General features: G+C 31.0%; 1 protein-coding gene across 11 annotated transcripts in view; it reads right to left on the minus strand.

Moving 5' to 3' along the window:
* Window positions 1–21,099, minus strand: part of CCDC88A (coiled-coil domain containing 88A) — a 142,224-nt gene that overhangs the window by 4,982 nt on the left and 116,143 nt on the right. For 2 of the 11 annotated variants that reach the window (XM_051975297.1, XM_051975296.1), the window contains exons 23-32: window positions 19,335–19,480; window positions 16,015–16,107; window positions 15,650–15,864; window positions 12,353–12,436; window positions 11,140–11,343; window positions 10,454–10,525; window positions 9,466–9,546; window positions 6,899–7,167; window positions 4,566–5,028; window positions 456–557 (exon numbers count right to left, since the gene is read on the minus strand). In XM_051975297.1, coding sequence (XP_051831257.1) covers window positions 493–557; window positions 4,566–5,028; window positions 6,899–7,167; window positions 9,466–9,546; window positions 10,454–10,525; window positions 11,140–11,343; window positions 12,353–12,436; window positions 15,650–15,864; window positions 16,015–16,107; window positions 19,335–19,480 — 1,692 coding nt within the window. In that variant the 3' untranslated portion in view covers window positions 456–492. Of the gene's footprint in view, window positions 1–455; window positions 558–1,200; window positions 5,029–6,898; window positions 7,168–9,465; window positions 9,547–9,885; window positions 9,973–10,453; window positions 10,526–11,139; window positions 11,344–12,352; window positions 12,437–15,649; window positions 15,865–16,014; window positions 16,108–19,334; window positions 19,481–21,099 lie in introns of those variants that run through there. The other 9 variants (XM_051975288.1, XM_051975289.1, XM_051975293.1 and 6 more) reach the window with 7 other exon arrangements.

Genomic DNA, 21,099 nt, shown 5'->3' on the forward strand with positions numbered 1-21,099 from the left:
TGCTTAAAAAATACAAAAAAAACTTTCTTTACCCTCTGATTGAAAGAAAAAAAGCATTTAATTATAATTTTTTGGATATAGATATTTTTAAATTTTCAGAAGCTGATTTTTAAAAAATCAAGTTAAGTAAACAATTCTAGAAAGTTATTAAATAGCAAGACCATATTTATATAAAGGAAATGTTATTTTATAAACCACTTTCCCTTTCCACCTCCCTTCTCTAAACAAGTACTTTTTAAGGAAGGCTTTTTCTGCTCCCTGCTAAAGTGGGCAGAACAACTGATAGCAATAGAGTATGCCTTAATAATAAAGAAAGAAAAACCAATCAATTAAGCAAGCAATATTTACATCTGTTAATGCAATATGCACTTACTCTCACACTAAATGCTGTTAGTTTTGTTTTATTTTTAAATAAATGAGACCAATCTCATTTACATTTTGGGCAGGAAACTCACCACTTGGCCCACATCTCATGTAGTGGGGATAATAGAATTAGGAGCTTTGTTGCTCCCTAGACCTGCTTTTTGAATTCCTGCTTTCTTGTATAGTGTCCACATCTGCAGGAAAAAAGCATTTCATATTATTTAATTAGCCAAGGATTAAAACATTTCATAGTTCATGGAAATGGTAAAATAAAAGAAAATCCCAAAGAAACAGAGAAAAGAAACATCTGCTTAGTGATTTTTTGGAAGGTATTAATCTGAATTAGTGGGTTTTTTTTAATTGAAAAAGGATATAATTATTACCAAATAAAATTTACATTTTCAACTTTTTGAATTCCTGCTTTCTTGTATAGTGTCTACATCTGCAGGAAAAAAGCATTTCATATTATTTAATTAGCTGAGGATTTGATGTCTAGTAGGTTTAAGTATTACATTTATTCAATTGAATGGTTGTGTTGTTTGTAAAGCAGAAAATAATTCTTGCATGCAATAGATAAAAAACATGCACAGTGCAGTATTTTTATTCTTTACCAACGAAAATAGGAGTTCAACAAAATTCTATAAGGGAAAAGTGTAATTGCTTATAGCAAACATCTAAAATTTGCCTTGAACCAAGAATAGTTAAAGCAATGACTGCAAGGTCCCAAAAAGCTTATGAATTTTTGAATTCTGGGCCTGAAGTGATGTTTTAGATGCCTGTTTCCTCATCTTTAGAATGAAGAAATGGAACTCTAAAAAATGCAATGGTTCAGTAAGATAGAAAAATAAGAGGCACAAAATTTTTATTGTTTTGGGGCAAACTTTTGAGTATCTTTACAGGGATTGAGGGAAGTTTTATCTTCAATTTTCAATTACTTCAAAACCCTGACAGATAGCATTGTCATTAATTACATATTAATAGTTTTATTTGAAAATATATTCTAAGAATAGGATTATATATACACATACAGATATTTATCACACACATATGCCAAGTACATACCTAAACCTATGTAAAAATTGCTCCTTAGAAATCTAAATGTGAGAAGTAAAATCTTCAGATAAACTTCTAAATATTTTTGTAGTGGTTAAATTTACATGCATACTAATAATTCAGGAATGTGCTCATAATTTAAACTTGAATAGGCCTGACAAAATAAGAACTTAAATAGTTGCGTAGGACAAAATCTGAAGTGTCATTATTTTTAAAAAATAGAATACTGTGCATATTTTGTAAATGAACCACGAAGTGAGTCAGATTCAGCCACTAATGGAGATATTAACTTCTTAAAATTTTAATTTGGCAATGGATTAATTATTAATATAATATATTCTTTATGTTTAAAGTTAATATCTTTAAATTTTTTAAGATAAAGATTCTGAATAGATTCATATCTAAAATTATTTCAATTATGATGAAGCCACAAAAATGACTGTGATAGTATGTTTTTTATAAATTTAGAGAGATCTACATCTATTTGAGGATTTTCTTTGTTTATACATTGATCCTGCTTTTTTTTAGGTTACAGTACTAATAGCACTGAAGACTGAAAACACTGAGATTGTGTCATACAAGTAACAAGAAAAAAGATTCCTCATGTAGAAGGAGGATAAGACGAGAAATGTATTGAATATTCTATGTATTACATCTGTAGCAAGACTTTTTATGGATAATTGGCTATGAAACACATAGGAAGTCAAAAACATGAATGGGAATGGTCTAGCTCTTTCAAATATTGTCCTGTAATTGTAGAAAGACTAATATCTAAAACATGTTTCATCAGGCAAAGGACTTCTGAATTTTCTGTTTTTCAGTTATTTAAAAAAATCTTTACTTCAATATTTTTTTTTTTTCTGGGCACCAGATTAAATTTTGCCTTTGGTTGAATAATAGCTTGAATAAGCTGATAAAGTAATTAAGAGGCATATCTGAAATCAAACTTGTTTTCTTGAAGGAACCATATCAAAGTTGTAATTTTAAAGTCTTAATAACTTGGCATAGATTCTTTATATGCAAAAATAGTTACTGAGGAAAGTTTCTCTCAGGTGATTTGAAGTGTAGTAAGCAGAGACAAGAAAACAATTTAAAATATATCCATAATAAAAGAAAAACAATACAAGAAAAAAGAGCAAATTTGCCTTCAGAAGAAGTCTGGTAGCAAAGAGGTGGAAGATTACTGAAGTGGATAGTGCATACAAATTTTATCAGATAAGACCATGATTAAAATGTTGATTTGAAGGATTTTTTTAAACCTTTACATCTTTGTTATAAGACAGCATTCTATTCTGGGCAAGAGAAGTCATTGGGAAATGAGACATGTTTAAAAAAAAAAAGCACCATAATATTTATCTATTAAAAGAAAGAACAAAAGAATAAATTTGACTGGCTCTACATTATTAGACTTATCAAGTAATTTTTCTCAAACTCCTTCTATTTAAAACCCCCCAAAAAACCTTGCTAGCATATACTTAAACAAATTAAGAAATAATACTATGCACAAAGAGGGTAAATTTAAAAGTTCAAAATTGTAATTTTAGCAGTTTAAGCATAAATATTGAAAAAATTTTCATTATCTTCATTTTTACTAATATTTTATTTCAAATATCAATCACAGAACTAATAAACTCTAAAAACTTATTCTCCATTTCCTAATTGAGATCTTTCAACTATTAGTACAAATAAGAAGTCCACCACAATGCTATGATTGCTTATTATTATTATTATCCTATATTTAAAAAATAAAAGTTATTAAACTATTAAGATTCTATGGGAAAATTCATCCTAAATATACATAATAGTACTAAGCAGTTCTATTCACCAGAAGACTGAAAGAGTAGGAAAAGAATTAAGAAAAAAGTTCCTAGTTACAATTAATTTTATTGAGCACTCAAAAAACTCATTCAAATTTGAGTGTTAACAATGTCTTAAATTTGAACAATTCTTATAAATATGGATCCTATTTCATATTTGCAATGCAAACTAGTTATTTGAATTAACTATAATTTGCACAAAAAGCAAAATGACAAGACATATACCATAAATAACTAGTAAGAGACTTGGACCTTCCTACACTTTTTTCTTATTAGTACTGTACATGTGCAAGATAAAATATGTATGTTCTACAATAAAAGAGAAAATGAATCTTCTGACTTTGTTGTATAAAGTGTATATAGATAATGCAACAACAAAAAAAGGGAGAACACCACAACTGGAAAGTAATTTCTTTAGCTGAAATTTAGTTCAGAAGTTCCTTCCTCATAGTATAGCATGCAATTCCTTTAACATGCTCTAGGTAAAACAAAGGTAACAAAATATTTTTGTCACATGACAAACAAAAATATGAAACATTAAGCTTGGATTGTTAAGGCTGGCAAAAGCATGCAAAAATATACAGTGCAATTAATATTTCATGCAAGCTTTGGTGTGGTTACAATTTTACATTCATACACATGCTGAACACGAAACCACCATTCAAAAATAAAACGTAAACCTAACCACAAAATTGCTTTTCAGTAGAAAGCTTTCTAAATTAGGTAATAGATCACACAAAACATATGAGATGACATACAATTCAAATTTTGTGGATTTTTTTTTTTATCATACACAACCATATTCATACCAAAGAGTTTGATTATCTTCAGAGACCAATAATGGGGTGTCTGTCTCACCAGGATTTAGACATGATAGAGTAGTAATTTCACTGCTATTTGGAGAAGACTGTAAGTTACTATTAGTAGACTTCTGGTTCTCTGAAGGCTGTTCATTATCTTTTTGTACAGCTCTAAATGATGAGACAAATATCTGATCATTAGTTTGAATGGCTGGTCTTTGGGGCAACCCACTTATATTACTAACTAATTCTGTATTCAGGGATAAAAATGGCTGGGCTACATGAGTAACAGAAAAGGATCTTGAATTTTCACTAGTTGATATTCCCACTATATCACTAAACACATTAACTGTTGCAAAAGTTTTGTCATGAAAATTGGACCTTTCAATTCTTGAATTTCTAGTCTGAGCAGAGGTAGACATGACATGGGCTGAAAGCATAGCTGTGCTTAAATCACTTTGTGAATGGAAATCTATAGGGTCTTTGGAACTGTGAACTAAATCAGGGGGCTGTTGGTGGACACAGTACTCACTAGATGTTGATGGGATGTTATCAGTTGTAGTTGGTGATGGATCAATTGACACAGGCTGCCTACTGTCCTTGGACAAAAAGTCATGAATGCTTGTCCTTCGAGTGGTCCCCTCAGCTGTAGAGATCACACTGCTTGCACGAGGTAAAGTAGCATAAGGGTTATTATCTTTTGATTGTCGTTGTGATATAAAGGTATCTTTTACTAATTTGACCTTTCCTTGAGTGCTCGATGTAGATTTTCCTGGAGAACTAATGAAGTAAGAATCTTCAGTCTTTCGAGGACCAGGCCTTACAAATTGTTCAGCCTTAGTTGACCGTCCATCAGGGAAGTCAGTTGTGGTTTTTACACTTACTGACCTAACAAGACCACAGCTAGCAGCCTTTTCTCTTCCCATAAAGTCAGGAGAGACAGATAAACTTTTCATTACTTCATCTAAAAGATTTTCTTGGCTTGAAGACTTTATCTGTAATAATAACAATAAGATCAATACAAATCAATGGTTAACTGTGTACTAATTTTTTGATATAATACTGCATTTAATCAAAAAATAACATTTTCATTGATGTTTCTAATGGCAAATACATACTTATATGTAAACAAAGTGTTTGTATGTGTTTTAAGTTTTGTATTAAATGTAAAGAGCAGAGCATGAAAAGGTACTGATCTAAAATTTTAAGAACTGACTGTTTAGACTCTATTAACTGCTATCTATGGGCAAATACCTCATCTAACTCTCATTTCCTGAATCTGTAAAATGGGGACCACAATGTGTACTATCTATAACAAAGACTGTTGTGAGAAAAGTTCTTAAAATGGCTAACCAATCTATTGGTTATTCCTATTAATGGACTTCTACTGTTCTCTATGAAAATAAGGCATTTTTTAAAAAGAGCCAGAACAGCATTATAGGACAAGCTTATAAAATTTTATCAGAGCTCAATGTCCTGCAGATATGAAAATTAATTAGGTTTTATGGTACAAATGTTTGAAAAAATATTTTAACTCTGGCTTGATCTAGCTAAAAATATTTAGAATTACTACCACACTGATAAAGATTTGTTGGAAAATTAGAAATATATTCCATGTCTTCAAATTCACACATTCTCAAACAATATCAATCTTTTCTTCCCATGATCTTGATTTGATGAAGAATATTCTTTTAGAAACATTAAGCTTAAAACTTACTAATCTACCTTTGGAAAGAGATTTAAAGATGCTATGTTCTATAAATGTGCATACTGCTACTTGTACAGCAAAAAGGAAATTATACAGAGTTATTTAACCCCTGAACATGAACACAGAATGCAATATCACATCTTCCAGATATCTCCTTTTGGATGTCAAATAGTATCTCAAAAATGTCCAAAATGAGATTATCTTTGCCAAAAAGAGCTTATCTTTTCTTACCAAATCTATCCTTTGTTCCAACTTCCCTTTGTTTTTGTTGGAAGGCACTACCCTACTTCCAGGATTATGATTTCAAAGTTATCCTCTACATCTAGTCATATGCCAGTGCCTTTCTATTCTAACTGTACAGCATCTCTTGAATCTGTCTTCTCTCCAACTACCACTCAAGTTAAACCCTGATAAGAGTCTGGACCACTGCAAGAGCCTCCTCACTGATCTCTCTGCCTCTAGTCTTGCTCCTCTCCAAGCCCTCTACATAAGATAGCCTGTTTTGATATTCTTAAAAGCATAGGTCTGGTGGTTTGGTCATGTTATTTCCTTGTTCACTATTACATAAATTATTCTGTCAAGATGAACTGGATTAAAATCTCACCTCTGATGCACACAAGTCACTTAACCATTTATAAAGGAAATGCCAATATTGCATTCACTCAAGTGAATTTAGAGAATCAAGCTTTATTAGCTTTGTTAAAAGATAGGGATTTAATTGCTTCTCAGTTTTCATTTCAATTTTGTCATTGCTAGACATCATCACGTGACTTCAGCCAAGCCTTTATGTAATAGGCAATATTATGTAACATGTTTTATATTGATATCTTTTGGACTTCATGGTCCATATACATTAGCATAAACCATTTTTATTCATAACTAAATTTATACCCTCCTCACAAAAAAAGATTTATAACACACACTCATATATACATATGAACACACACATATATGATGAAATACACACATGTAGAATTGGTTGGAAATTCTCACAATTCCTTTCTACCACTTAACTGTACAATGAAATGGAAACTCTTTCATTATAAAAATAGCTTTTCCTGTGCCCCTTCAAAACCAAATTGTTGATTGCATTTTTTTCTATGCTAACTTAACTAAATTGTTAACATCCCTAAAAATCTTTTCTTTTGTACCCTCACCTGTATTGAGGTAAGTTTGTTGCTTTCTTCTAAAAACTGCTGTAAAGTAACCACTTCACTTCCAGGGGAACCAGTTTTCATCTTGTGATGTGCTCGGTTATCTAGCGTTTCAGCCATTTTATGCTGGAGTACAGGACTTGATCTGGTATATCGTTTCAAGTACTGGATTGGACTGCTGCTACTACTGGACCACGCCTCATGCTCCTGAAGTAGGCTAAATTCTCCACTGCTGTGGCTTTGTGGTCTGCTTTGACTATTAACTGCACCTGCTTTTAGAGCAAATGGCATTAAAAATTCTTTAACAGAAATGAGACAGAAATCATACAAATATTATTTATTTGTCCAGGTCCTCATTTTAACCATCTCTATACTTACCCTCAAATTTATTTCAGAAATGGTTCTGAAGACATGCCAACAACATTTTATAGATTAGACCGTGGCTTTATTATTTTAATAAAAAGGTCACAAACAATTTGAAAACAGTTCATAATTTATCCCACACAGGAAAAATTCTAAGCTTCTCTTATTATTTGATGAAGAATATTCTTTTAGAAGCATTAAGCTTAAAATTTACTAATGAAGAATTACTATATGTGAAGCATTATGTTAAATCCTGGGGATAAAAAAAAGAAAAGGAGGAACAAGTACTTAAAATGTTTTGAGAAATACTAGAACCCAATTCTAATTGGTGGCAATTCAAATTTTCTGTATTTAAATAAAACTGTTTTTTTTCCTTTGAACACTGAAGGTTCATCATAATGAAGTTCCTCTGCTCTCTATGTAACTATGCTGTTGTTCAGTTGTGTCCAACTCTTCATGATCCCTATTGTGGTTTTCTTAGCAAAGATATCAGAGTGATTTGCCATTTCTTTCTCCAATTCAGATAAGGAAACTGAGGTAAACAGGGCTAAGTGATTTGCCCAAGGTCACACAACTTATATAAAGTGTTTGAGGCAGATTTTGAACTTCCTGACTCCAGGCCCAGCACTCTAACCACTATTCCCACCTAAAAAATGAAAATACCAAAAACTTAAGAAGTATATTTACAAAGTAAAATAAAATGGAAAATTGATACCTCCAATAATTAAAAAGGAATATGGAAAGAATTCAAAAAACCTGGGTTATGATAACAATTTTACCCTTTAATTAGATATATGACCCATGTAAGTTAACTAAGGCCTCCTGAAACTTTGTTTCCTTCTAAAGAAAGATGAAAATGTGGAAATAACATTTGCCTTATTTATTTTGTGGGATTTTATATACTGATATTTATAAGAAAATACTCTGTAAGCTGTAAAATATTATATAAATATAAAGTGGCATTAGATATTTCAAGACAAAAAAAAGTTCATCTTAAAAAAATTGAAAGTACTTTTAAAAACGACCTTTTACTACACATAACTGATTCAGTTCTATATTAGTATGCAGATATTCAAATGCAATAACTGAAATGATGCTGAACAAACTCCATAAGCTCCAAGATATTGTTCAATATGATATTTTGGATCAAACATCTGAACTGTTGGTTCTTATCAACTACAACAAGAGTTCATGGTAAGAAATACCATGCTGGACAAAAAAAAAAAAAAAAGAGGAAATAACACTTCCAAAATAGATAATGGGAAGAAACTCCAGGATAAAAATGAGTAAATTCATATCTAAATTAATTTAAAAGGTGAATTTTTAAAAATTGATAACCTGGGCAAATAAAGATCACTAAATACAATCCATAGAAACCCAATTTAGATGTAAAAAAAAAACCCTACTTATTTTCATATTTCAGATTGTATAAATAATAATACTAATTTTCTATTAGTGTGATGTACAAACTCTGAGACAAAAAGTGTAACTCAGGCTTTGCTAGCCCTTTCTGTGAAATGAAGTGTAACTCTCAAATGAACACTAATGTTTAATAGAAGCTTCAAAATATTCTTTTTCTCATGCAATATTGCTTCATTTAAAATTATTCATGTAATTTTCACTTTTACAATACACATATAAAATGCTCTTCCAAACTATTTAAAGGATATTTTACTATTTATCCATTAAAGAACACAGCTAAGTATTTTTGATAAACTGTTATTCTTTAATAAGTTCAAAATTTTAAAATATTTAACTATTCATTCAATTATTTAAATGTACTTTTAGAAATTACTTTATATACTTTTAATAATGAGACTGTAATATACTAACAATAGACACTAACCATTAAAGATCAGACACCTCTTTCTCAGTTGAAGACCAACTTTAGTGTTTGTATCTAAGAATTTATACAAATATTATTACTACAAACCTGATGATTCTGTGAAGATTAAAAGATAGGAATCAAAATTCCAACTGATTCCCTCTTTATATTTGCATATATTTAGGTTTTGAAAAGTCTTATAGATTTGTAAATGTGTTAAAAAAAATCTGTACACATTTATAATGCTCAAAGTAAAAATTATTTTCACTAGAAGATGTTACACACAGCTTCATCATTTCATCATATCAAAGACATCACTCTAAATCCCATTCAAATAAAAGGAATGGATGGAATGCATTAATATTATTTCCTTGTAGCATACCTTTGACATCATGGAGTGAAGCATTGTTATTGCTATTACTAGTGGATGTTCTACCACTATCAAGGCTGGCCGGCCTGGAAGCTAAATGAAAAAAAAAAAAAAAATCAGGAGATAACATAAGATGTCCAATCCAGCAGATGTTCCCGAATGCTTTGAAGTAATAATCATGCATGATTTCACTGGCTTGAGCATGCCTAATGTAATTAAAGATTGATTTTTGTGGATTAGAAAGGGAAGGAATTTCCAAGTAGTTCAAGAGGACACCCTTTAGAAAACAGAACTACTAGAAAAGTACAATTTAAGTAAAAAGAAAAAATAGTATATTAAAAGTGCAGATAGTAAGTGAGATAGAAACCAAGTCTGCATTGGTTTAATAGAATGACATGCAAAAAAAAAAATGCTGGTGATTATATCACTTACAACAGATCTGACAAGGAACCCTGCACATTGTAGCGATGCCACGAACAGGAGGAGTATGAGCGTCTGCACAGTTAATGTCCAGTACTCCTATCCAATATAAGGGAAATAATTGTATTAACAATGTCCTATGCTATTTTATTTCAATAATGATAAATTTCCTTTTAATCTGATTCATAAAATGAAATTTGCCTAGGCTAAGATTTTGGGAAAAAAAAATGTTTCTAATTAACTTTTTTGAAATAGAAATTGGAACTTTAAAAAAAACCCAATAAAATACCTAATTCATAAATTTATCCCAATACTGGTGAAACTGGCCAAACTCCCCCACCTCCATTTTTGGATCCTGTTCAGGCACACTTCATAAATGAAAATTAAAAATAGAAAACATTTAAGGAAATCCTTTAGAAAAGGTGTGTTAGAAGTGGAAAAGTAACAAGAGCAGTCAAGAAATATTGAAGCTATATTAGCACATGCTTTCTTGAAATGCTTTCATTCACCAACATTATGCAACATTCTAAACATTCCCATTCTGCATTCACTTTGCATTAACTAAAAGTCTATTTCTTACCATGAACTCTTGATCCTGTGCTAGAATCATCACTAATACCTTGTGGACTTACATCTTCAAATGATGTGGTATCTATACATAAAATAATAAAAAGGATAAAATACATTTTTATCATAAAAAATTTCGTTAGGGATCTACAAAGTGAATGGAAGTTATCTATCATTCTAGTACATTGTTCATTATGTAACATACTTCATTGAATAAATCACAATATTACATAAAATTTGCATTTTTTAAAAGGAAAAGATAGAGATAGAAACCATATAGTTTTAGTGGAAGGTAAATGTCTTAGGGAAAGATCCTATAAGTACCATGTGCATCTCACTATGATCTTAGAAAGTAAGTGAATTGATAGTTCTATGTGGCTCCTCTTGTCTGAAGTTAATGTCTCTTATTTTTCCTATGTTACACTGTTTCTTTCACTAACTTTTTCCTATTCCTTTCATTTCTACATTGTTTTGAGATTTTAGCAGGTATTAGTGAAAATTGTTTTGGTTCAATTCTGTAACTTATTTATTCAATGTTGAGCTCTCTGAAATACTTTACCAAGCTTAAAAACCCAATAAAACCCATCAGATCATTTTGTATTCATTTAGTTAGGCCATTAAACAATAAAAAAGAAAGCAACTAAGAATAAATTCTCATAGTCAACAAGTCACACCACAGTGCAAACAGACTGCCTATACCTTTATTATTAACCAACTGCTTGGATCTGAAGCCTGTAGAAGAGTTGACAGTTGCAAAGTTGATAGCTGTAGTAGAGAAGGCCATAGCTCCCAATTCTTTTCTCCTTTTACCCGTAGAAATATCATCAGGAACCTCCAAATTCTCAGAACTACCTGTCCATTGTCCTCCTGCTAGGACCATGGATTGTACCAGGTCATTCATGGCTGGGATGTAAATGAAAGCAAATGAATAAGCATGATTTAATGAATTTGTTCTTAATCCCATTTTGTATCTTAAATTGTGTGACATCAGTCTATGCATCAATGTAACTGGATATAAATGTTTTATAAAATAAGGTCACCCACATTTGAGACATGCATTCAGCTGAATGAAATGTGTTATAGAAGCCAAAGGTTGAATTTTTAGTGAATGTGAGCTTTTATGTTTTAACTTTTCCTTTGGCAGTCAAAGAAGGGTATTTGTGTACAACTATCATGCTTTTGCTGTAATGATATGCAATCGTATTTATTGGAAGCCTTGGTATGTTGTTTTGCAATGACAAAATGGAATGATTAAAGGTAAGATGGATAGAGGTTCTAATATAATATTAATGTTGAAAATGATATAAAGCGTCCTTGCTCATTGTAGGTTACTGAAGGAATAAATTATTTATATACAAATCAAACATTAAGTTTGGGAGGACAAACTGGAAAACAATACTATCCAAAGCCATATAGCTTTAATAAAAGTAATCAATTACCCACTCTACTTTCTTTAGATCAAACAGAAAGTATTACAAAAGAAGGAATGACAAACATTTTCAAGGGTCACAGACCTTTTAATTTTTCTTACATCAGATTATTTTAGAAAACCAATTTCTCAAATTAATAATTTAGATACATTTTTAAAAAAATAAAATTTGTTAGTGAATTTTCCTATATATTAAAGCCAGTTTTGGAGGGGGGGTTTTCCCCTCAGATTTGAATTGCACTAGAAACTTACACAACATGTATGTACTAAACAGGTACACATATGTACATATATGCATTAGAGAATATGCATATTAGTGTAATTTCTGTGCTTTGTTGGAAAAAAAGAATGCTCCAGCTCCTTGTATTATAGGAAGACTGCACTTTGCGAAGTATGAAAATTAGTGCAATCTAAGGAAAAAGGTTAGTGAAAAATTAGTAATGGAAGCCATTTGAAAGAAGCTGAACTGTCATAAAGTCTTACACATGGAGCGACGGTAGCAGGCCTTCATTTTGTCTTTATCCTTCGGTCTGTTCCTCAAAAAGGGCAGTCTTTTCAGTGCAACCACTTTAATGTCAGAGCATGAGGAAAAACGGAAACAGGGAAATGAAAGAAAAAAAGGAAGAAGAACAGATGGGAGTTAAATGTTGAAACTAAGGACAGGAATGAATATGTTTTGAGTTTCAGCTATGTATACTATTCTTAATCTATTATTCTCATGCTTTTTGAGTGATAATGATCATGAAATCTGTACCATGAAATCTAAATATACTTGGAATAGCACTGAAGACAATGGTGAGGAACATACACTTGGAGTTTAGTTATTCTTATAACACAGGAACTGCTGAGAATTATTTATGATAGAAATTCTCCTAGAAAAATAGACAATGGATACCTGTAATGAAATTTGTGGTATTACTTAGTAACATGGGAAACCCTCACAACCTTTTCCAATCTTACATTTTCCCTTTAATCTTTATATAAGAACTTCTTAAGAGAGAGCTTTACTTTGAGAGAAAGGGATAAAAATTTGACTGGTTATAAAAGCAAGTTATAAATTTTATAAATGTGTATCAATTCTAATTGTGGAAGTGAGGGAAATTTAAAAGAACTTCTCAAAAACATATATAAATATTTTACAATTCCCTCAGAGAAAGGGAATTAATTTCTCAGTTCAAACTAAATTTTAGGATTGTAATTCTTAGCTTTAACCAAACAGACAAACCTTTTGTTATGGAGAAATAGATAAATTATATCCATAGTTCATAAAGTAGGAATTAGATATAAGAAGAAAGAAAGGATTCTGATAGAAGCATTGTGTTAACATTAAATTTCGATAAAGAGCAAAAGAAATGGATATATATATATATATACACACACACATACACATATATGTGTATATATATATATACACACACACACACACACACACATATAAAACATATGTGTACATATATGCAAGCAAGCACAATAGAAAACGTTACTAATGTATTTTTAAATCTCTATAATAATTTTTAAAAAATTTTTTAGAAAATACAACATTTAATTTTGTAGCAATATTTTATGACTAAAAGATATTAAGATATTATTAAGATAATAATATAAAGTATTAAGGTATATGCTATTTAGTTATGAGAATATGTCACAAATATACACTTTTGGTAAAAATATTGTTTCTATTTCATTAGTATGTAAGGCTGTTCAATTTAAATACTTAGGAATTTTCAAAATTTTAAATGGTAAATTAAATTTTGACTAAGAACTCTTTTGACTAAGAATTCATGACTAACATGGAGCTAAAGATGATAATAAATGTGTGAAATTTATACTAAGTTAGAATGTAGGCACAATTGCAATACAGGCAAAAAACTTATGTGAACTACTTTTTTTAAATTTGGCAAAAACAGATATTTTCAATGACTAAAAGCTAAAGAACTAAAAGTAATGTGAAAATGGAAACTGACTATAACAAATTTGAATGGCGATAGCATGCATATGTGTTGCATTAGCTAAAAGCATATCTATTTTCAACTGTTTGATGGATGTGTTAACAAAACAAAAACAAAAATGTTTCTGAATTTAACAAAAAGGGAAGAATGTGATCCCTTTGCTAAAATAAACTCATAAATACACATGGCATTTTCTACTGTTTGAAACAAAAAATATTACTGAAATAAAAATATGCTAATTTTTGAAGATGAATCAATTTCTATGAAAAAATTTGGAGTTCAAAACAGATTGATCCACCTTTTCATGCATCTAAGTTCTATGTATAACCATCCAAATAAAGTTTCTTTAGCCAACAGAATAAATAAAACTTCATCTTTGCTTCTTTTCTTTAATAGTACTATCAAGTATTTTATATTTGGACATCTAAATATTGATATAAATCCATTATATTAGTGGAATAATTATCACCTATCAATAACTAAATAATTTAGTTATTTCAAAGATTTAGTTAATTCAAAGATCTTAGAAGTTGCAATTCCAGAACCTATTTCTGGATCTATTTCTGGGTCTATACTCCACTTACTTGTATCATCTTCTTCAAATGAGTCTTTCTAGAATTATTTTGGGTCAAGGACATGTAGTTAGCCATGTAGCAAAGACACCCTAGAATTTCCAGTATTATATGTGCTCTAGGGTACTTCACCAACATTTACAACTTTGATATAGTACTTTTGAAATTATTGTTAAAAATCAATTACTTAACATATGTACATACTGCCATTGCTAATTATCATTTTTGATTGACAAAAGTTTTTATTTCTTAGATCCTAAAACCACCTAAATAGTATTTATGTAAAGTCATGCTTCACCATTCAACAGACAAGCTTATAAAGAATGCTATCTAATAGCTATATAGTATTTCAGAGTTTTCAAAATTCATTTTTTATTTTCATTACCTCCAATGATCCTCACAAAAAACTTATGACATAATTAGGGCTGGTATTTTATTTACTTCTAAGGTTCAGAATAGTTAAGAAAACTGTTAATCAATTGCAGGGCTAGACAAGAACCTAGGATTTATCTCTCATGTTCCTGTCATTCCACCATGAGGCTTTTGTGGTCAAATTGTCTCCTCTCCATATTCATCCTAATATTTTGTTCTCAACATGATACAGAAAAACTCAGTGATATGATGTTAAGCTTGCATCCCAACATTAATAAGTTTAATTACAATATTTAAGAAACAGATAAACCAAATGGAGTTTAAAAATAAACACGTTGTTCAGACCACATCACAAAAGTAGTTTACCCAGGTTAATTAATCAAATTATCTGTTTATAACTAATAGATATCCAAATTATTATCTAAATCAGGAATGGGAAATATCCAGTGTCTAACCCACAAAATTTGCTAAGAGAAAAACTTCTCACTACTTGAGTTCTTCAAGTTGATAATTTCATATGGCCCAAGAATGATGTTATAAATGGCACTTGGCAGAAAAAAGGTTCCTTATCCTTGATCTAAATCAGTGAAGGTCACAATTTAGATACCAGAGGGAAAAAAGAAAGATATGAATGAAAAGAAGAAAAAAAAAAAACAAAACAAAAATAAAGAATGTTTGTGCTAAAAGTAATCAGTGTTTAAAAATATATGTATATTTTGCTATCTGATGCATGAATAGTCAATTCCTTTCTTTATCTTCTATACTTCATTTTATACTTACATTTAGAAATATAAAATGTAAGGTATACCTCAGAAACTTAACATGACAGGAAGATAGTGATATGAGTCAACATTTCTAAGAAAAATTAAAACTTTGAAAGCACTCACTGCTGCTTTTCTTGGTCCCCAAGGTCTGCCCATCTTCTAGAGAATTTGAACCCACTGATGAACTATCTTGACTGTCTTGATGGGGTAACTGAAGAAATCCTTCACTGGATTCTGAACGTGTGGGTGTTAATGTTAGAGACTTCATACGTTCCCGATTAACATCTTTTTTAGACTTTATAAGTTTTCTCATTTTTAAAGTAATCCAGTTGCCTCTCCTAATAATAGAATAATTGTCATCAAGAAAATTAACTTTTTAAAATTAAACATGAAAAATTTAAGTTTTTATAAAATTGTAAAACTTTTTTAAAAATTCTATATAATTCAGTATTTTTCCTTATGAATATTCATAAAATGTATAACAATACCTTCTAGGAGGTGACGGGTCATAAAATTTGTACTGATCCATAATCTTTTCTTCTAATTTCTCCTTTTGTCGTCTTAATTCATTTAATTTATCACTAAAATAAGGGGAAAATACATTTTAGAACTTCACAATGCTACTCATAAGATTAAATTGGTATTATTATTATTATTATTATTTTTTAGAAATTTGTCTTAAATTTCCCAAGAGAAATCAAGGACAGCAGCTAGCAAAATAATAGTTTTAAGTAATGTCTAAGTTACTTTTTCTAGGTTTCTCTTTTAACTTTGTAATAATATATACTCAATAATAAAGTGAAAAATAATATTGATTATTAAATTAAATTAAGATCAAGGTTCCCTCCAAATCTTTGGGAGCCCTGCCCTGCCAATGTATTACATATCACATTTTAAAAGAATAAAGATTTCTAAAATAAAGCTATGTTTTTTTAATGGACGTATGTTTTCACTGGTATGTCAAATGAGATGGGACTTTGTAAAGCTCCATTAAAATTTTAGCTATTATAATTATTGTCAGTTTCTAATGAGGAAACTTCTTCCACCTAGGCAAATCAGCAACTGTAATGTAAATTAAGGCTTTAGAGGTTTGCCTATGGTCACTGAGAGGCTAAAAGACTTGTCCAGAGTCACACATCCAGAATACATCAGAGGCAGGACTTAGAGCCAGGTTTTGCTGCCTCTGAAGCTGGCTCTCTGTGTACTATGTCATTCCAAGTTGGAAGGTGATTGATGTATTTACCAGTGGTATCATAATGATCTTTAACCTTACATGAGAAAGAAATTTAACAGTAAGATTTTCCTTTTTGTATTTCAATGTGGTTAGAATCAAAGATATATGTGATTAGTGGAGATATTAATTTTTTTTTAAATCACACATGAAATTATTTGACCGTATAAAAAAATTTTTTTAAAGTTTAACTAAAATATTAGATTTAATATATTTTTCAAGTATATTTATTGAAAAATTCATTTTACAAATATTAACTAAGGACCTACAATGAACAAGACTAGGTGCTGTAGGGTACCAAGTATCATGTCCTTAAATGGTTTATAATTTCTTCCCAAAGATAGTAATAGGTTCCCAAAGTTAATAAAGGCAAAAGGAGCTTCCCTTCAGAAAAGGAAGCAATCACTTCCAGTTGGGGAAATTCAGAGAAGACTAGATAGAAGAGATGACAAGCTAGGCTTTGATGGAATTTTGAAAGACAAACAGGATAAAGAATGGCAATGCAGAAAGAAACAATCACAACGATGGAGAAAAGGATAGGTGGTCCTGTGGGAATTTTATCTGGAAGACACATTGTATATATCCAGAACCTGAGCAAGATCATGCCATGGCCCTATGTCCAAAGCTGACATCAGTATTCCCCTTAGTAATCTTCAATTTTCCCTTGTCTACCGGCTGCTTCCCTGTAACTTATGGATACGCCCCATGGGTATCTTTCTTTCTGTGGCTATGCTCCTAGAGAAAGCCATCTTTCCTGAGAGCCCCCATTTCCTTTCCTTACACTCTTGTGACCAACTCTACTGACTGCTAATTTCATCATGTAACTGAAACCACCCTCTCAAAAGTAACCAGTGATCTCGTAATTTTCTTTTTAAAATCCTCCTTCTCCTTGATCTTTCTGCACCTTTAATTCTATCACCCTCTTGATATTCTCTTGTTCTTGAGTTCTTTCCTGGTTTTCCTCCTATCTGACAGCTCTTTTCAGTCTCCTTTGCTGGGGTCCCTTTATCTGAGTCAGGACTACTAAATGCCTCTTTTGGCATCTCCTTTCTTCTCCCCACTCTGCACAACTATGCATGCTCAGCTCAGCAGCTTCCATGGATTCAATCTTCTTCTCTAGACAGCTGATTCTCACCTCTATTTGTTCAATCTTAATCTCTCTCCTGACCCTCAGTTTCACATCTCCTATCAACTACTAGACATCACAGAGAGAACATCTTGCAGATGTCTTAGATATAACATATCCAAAATTGAAGCAATTATCTTACCCCAAAATCTTCTCCCCCTTCCAAATTTATCCATCACTCTCCAGAGTAGCATCATGGCCCCCAAGTCACATGCCTTACAACCTGGGGCTTCTGTTAATTACCTTTCCTCCCCCAGCCCCCATCAGTTACTAAGGCTTCTAGTTAAATGTTGACTTTTGTCATTTTGACTTGGCACAATGAATAGAGAGGTTAGTTCAGTATCAGGAAAACCACAGTTAAAATTTCACTTCTGATATAGTAGGGGAGTACACTTGCCATTTCAATGTCCCAGTCAACTTTCTATAGTAATCACGGTTTCCAAAACACATTGGTAAATCCTTAGTAGGATTTATCTACACTAATGAAATTGTAATTTTACAGTCTCCCTCCCCAAAAAAGTGGGCATGAAAGCTGAAAAGACAGGCTGGGTCAAATCTTGGAGAATTCTAAATACTAGACTATTTAAGAAATTCTGATTAAATAATGGGGAATAATGAAAGAAAACTACCTGATAAATGCAACAGATCTGGCCACAGTTTAAAAGATGCACTGGAAAGAGAAACAAACTACTAGGTAGGCAATATTATGTTTGGATAAGAAATAATGGTGGCCTGAAATAAAGTAGTATAAGTGGAAATGAAAAAGTGAGATGGATGAGACAAGACTCAATAATTCTTTGTGTATAAAAGCAAAGAAGAAGGAAGAATTTTAAAAACTGAGGTTTCAAACTGACTATGAGAAAGACAATCCCAATCACTGAACTTGGGAAGATGGATTAGGAAGTTGTTTGGGACAAGAAATAGAAGTTGGGAAAAAAAAGAAATGAAGGATGTATATAAATAAGGTAACATTAGTTTCAGACATGTTGAATTTGATATGACAAAAAAAAAAAAAAACTGCCTAATAGGTGAACCGAGATGTATATTTAGAGCCTGGGGGGAGGAAAAAAATGAATATTATACAAATATGATAACTGTTCACAAAAAAAGTGATAGATGGAGGCATGGAAACATCATATATATCACAGAAGGAGAAAGAATAGGAATGAGGAGAAAACTCTGGGAAATATCATTATTTAAGAAAGCAAGTAGAAGATAAGGTACCAAGAAATGAAAAAGAGGAAGAGCTATCAGAATAATTCAGGAAAACAATCAGCTCGGTATTGAGATACACTATAGGAGAGTTTTAAGAAGGGGAACCATGTTAAATGAGTTGGAAAGGTCAAAGAAGATCAGGAATGAGGAAAGGTCACTGGATTGTTAATCAATCTTATTGGTAACCTCTAAGAAAGTAAACAGTACACAACAGTTCATAATTATTTGGTACCTACATGTACTGTCTTTGTTCAACATGAAAAAGATCCTTGCTTTCCATATTCTGTTCCAATAGTGTTCTATTTTGGAGCATTAATGTCTGAATTTGATCTAGTAGATGTCTGTTTTCTTCTTCTAAATTTCCTTTAAGCTGGCTAAGTAACTGATAAAGAAAATGAAATTTTAAAAAAATCAATATTCACATTATAAATAAGAATAGGAAAAATTAAATATATATAAAATATTTTCAAAGTCTTTCTTAGGATTGCTAACATTTTAACAATATCATTCTAAACAAGAGAATCATTGTTTAAAAATGCGCATGGTATACAAAATAGCAAAAATTTGAAAAATTCATAAAAACCTTATTTTTTATTCTTCATGTCATTTCCTGTTTTAAATCACCATAATTTTTCTTAAAACTGCTACATTCCATCTTCAGTGAAGACATGATTCTTAGGAAGACTATCATAAATGAATATATCCAAGGTAGACCATTTTAACTTAAAATTGATGTACAAAGTTCTTGAGAATAACTCATTTATCAAAAAAAATAGTAAATAAGAAAGAACATTCATTTAAACATAAAAGAAACACTTAAAACATGTACTTGTTTTGTTCTGATCTGTGATTTCCCTATTGTAGGGATTTTGGGGTGAAGATACCTTTTCCTATCAATTCTATTTTTAACTTGTAGTCTTAGAGGGACCTTGAGAAGTTAAGTGACAGAGCCTAAAGTAGAATGGCACCTGGGTGGATCCAGATTCTGATATTTACACATTGTCTTTTAAGTATTGTTAATGTGAAAATTATTGTGCCAATCCTACTAGTTTACTTATATAAATAAAACAAATACAAACACACACACACACACACACACACACACACACACAAATTTATTATCATAATTTACAGTGATGGAATTTCAATTCAATAATAATATATTTAGTATCTTGTACTCTATGCAAGGTACTGAGCTAGGAGCTAAGGATAAGAGAAAAGGTGAATCAGCTCTTACCTGCTCTCAACGATCTTATATTCTAATGGAAGGAGTGAAGGGGGAATAAAACAAAATTTTAGGGCTGAAGGGGAACTTTAAGGCCATTTAAATTCAATACCTTCATTTTACAAATGTGAAAACCAAGGCCTACAGAAGTCATACAGGTATCATATACAATAAGGGGAAGAGTACAGTGAGATTATTGTTAAATAATTCTGGTTAAATGGCTGCTAAGTTATACCTATAGTTATAAAAATGGTCTTTAATAACCACAATCTTCTAGAAAAGCTCCCTCCCAAGATGAGGTATTGCTCAGGGTCTCACAACAACTACATGTCTGAGGTCAGTTGGGTCTTCCTGACTTCAGGCCCAGTGTTTCCAATATGAAACCATGAATTTTCCATTTTATTGTTTTTTTTTTAATATATAAAAAATTCTATTTTATTTTCAAAACTGTCTGACTTGCCTATTTCCTCTCAACTTCTTTAAAGTTCTCTTTTCTGCATTTAAAAATGTTTAAAGAAATCCCTTTTTTGGTCTCAGTATTGTTAACTTTCCTTCATACAAAAATCCTTCCCAAATTTAAAAAAAAAAAAAAAGTGTTTGTGGGGGGGAATCCTTGTTTATCATTTATTATCAAAGTTTGTCAGGATACATATTTGGTCATTGTTTTGATTAGAATTCTTAAGTCTCTCAGAATTGTTTTTCTTTCTTTTTTTTTGCTGAGGCAATTGAATTTAAGTGACTTGTCCAGGGTCACACAACTATGAAGTGTTAAGTGT

This window comes from Antechinus flavipes, chromosome 2 (genome assembly GCF_016432865.1).
Source record: "Antechinus flavipes isolate AdamAnt ecotype Samford, QLD, Australia chromosome 2, AdamAnt_v2, whole genome shotgun sequence".
Classification (NCBI taxonomy): domain Eukaryota; kingdom Metazoa; phylum Chordata; class Mammalia; order Dasyuromorphia; family Dasyuridae; genus Antechinus; species Antechinus flavipes.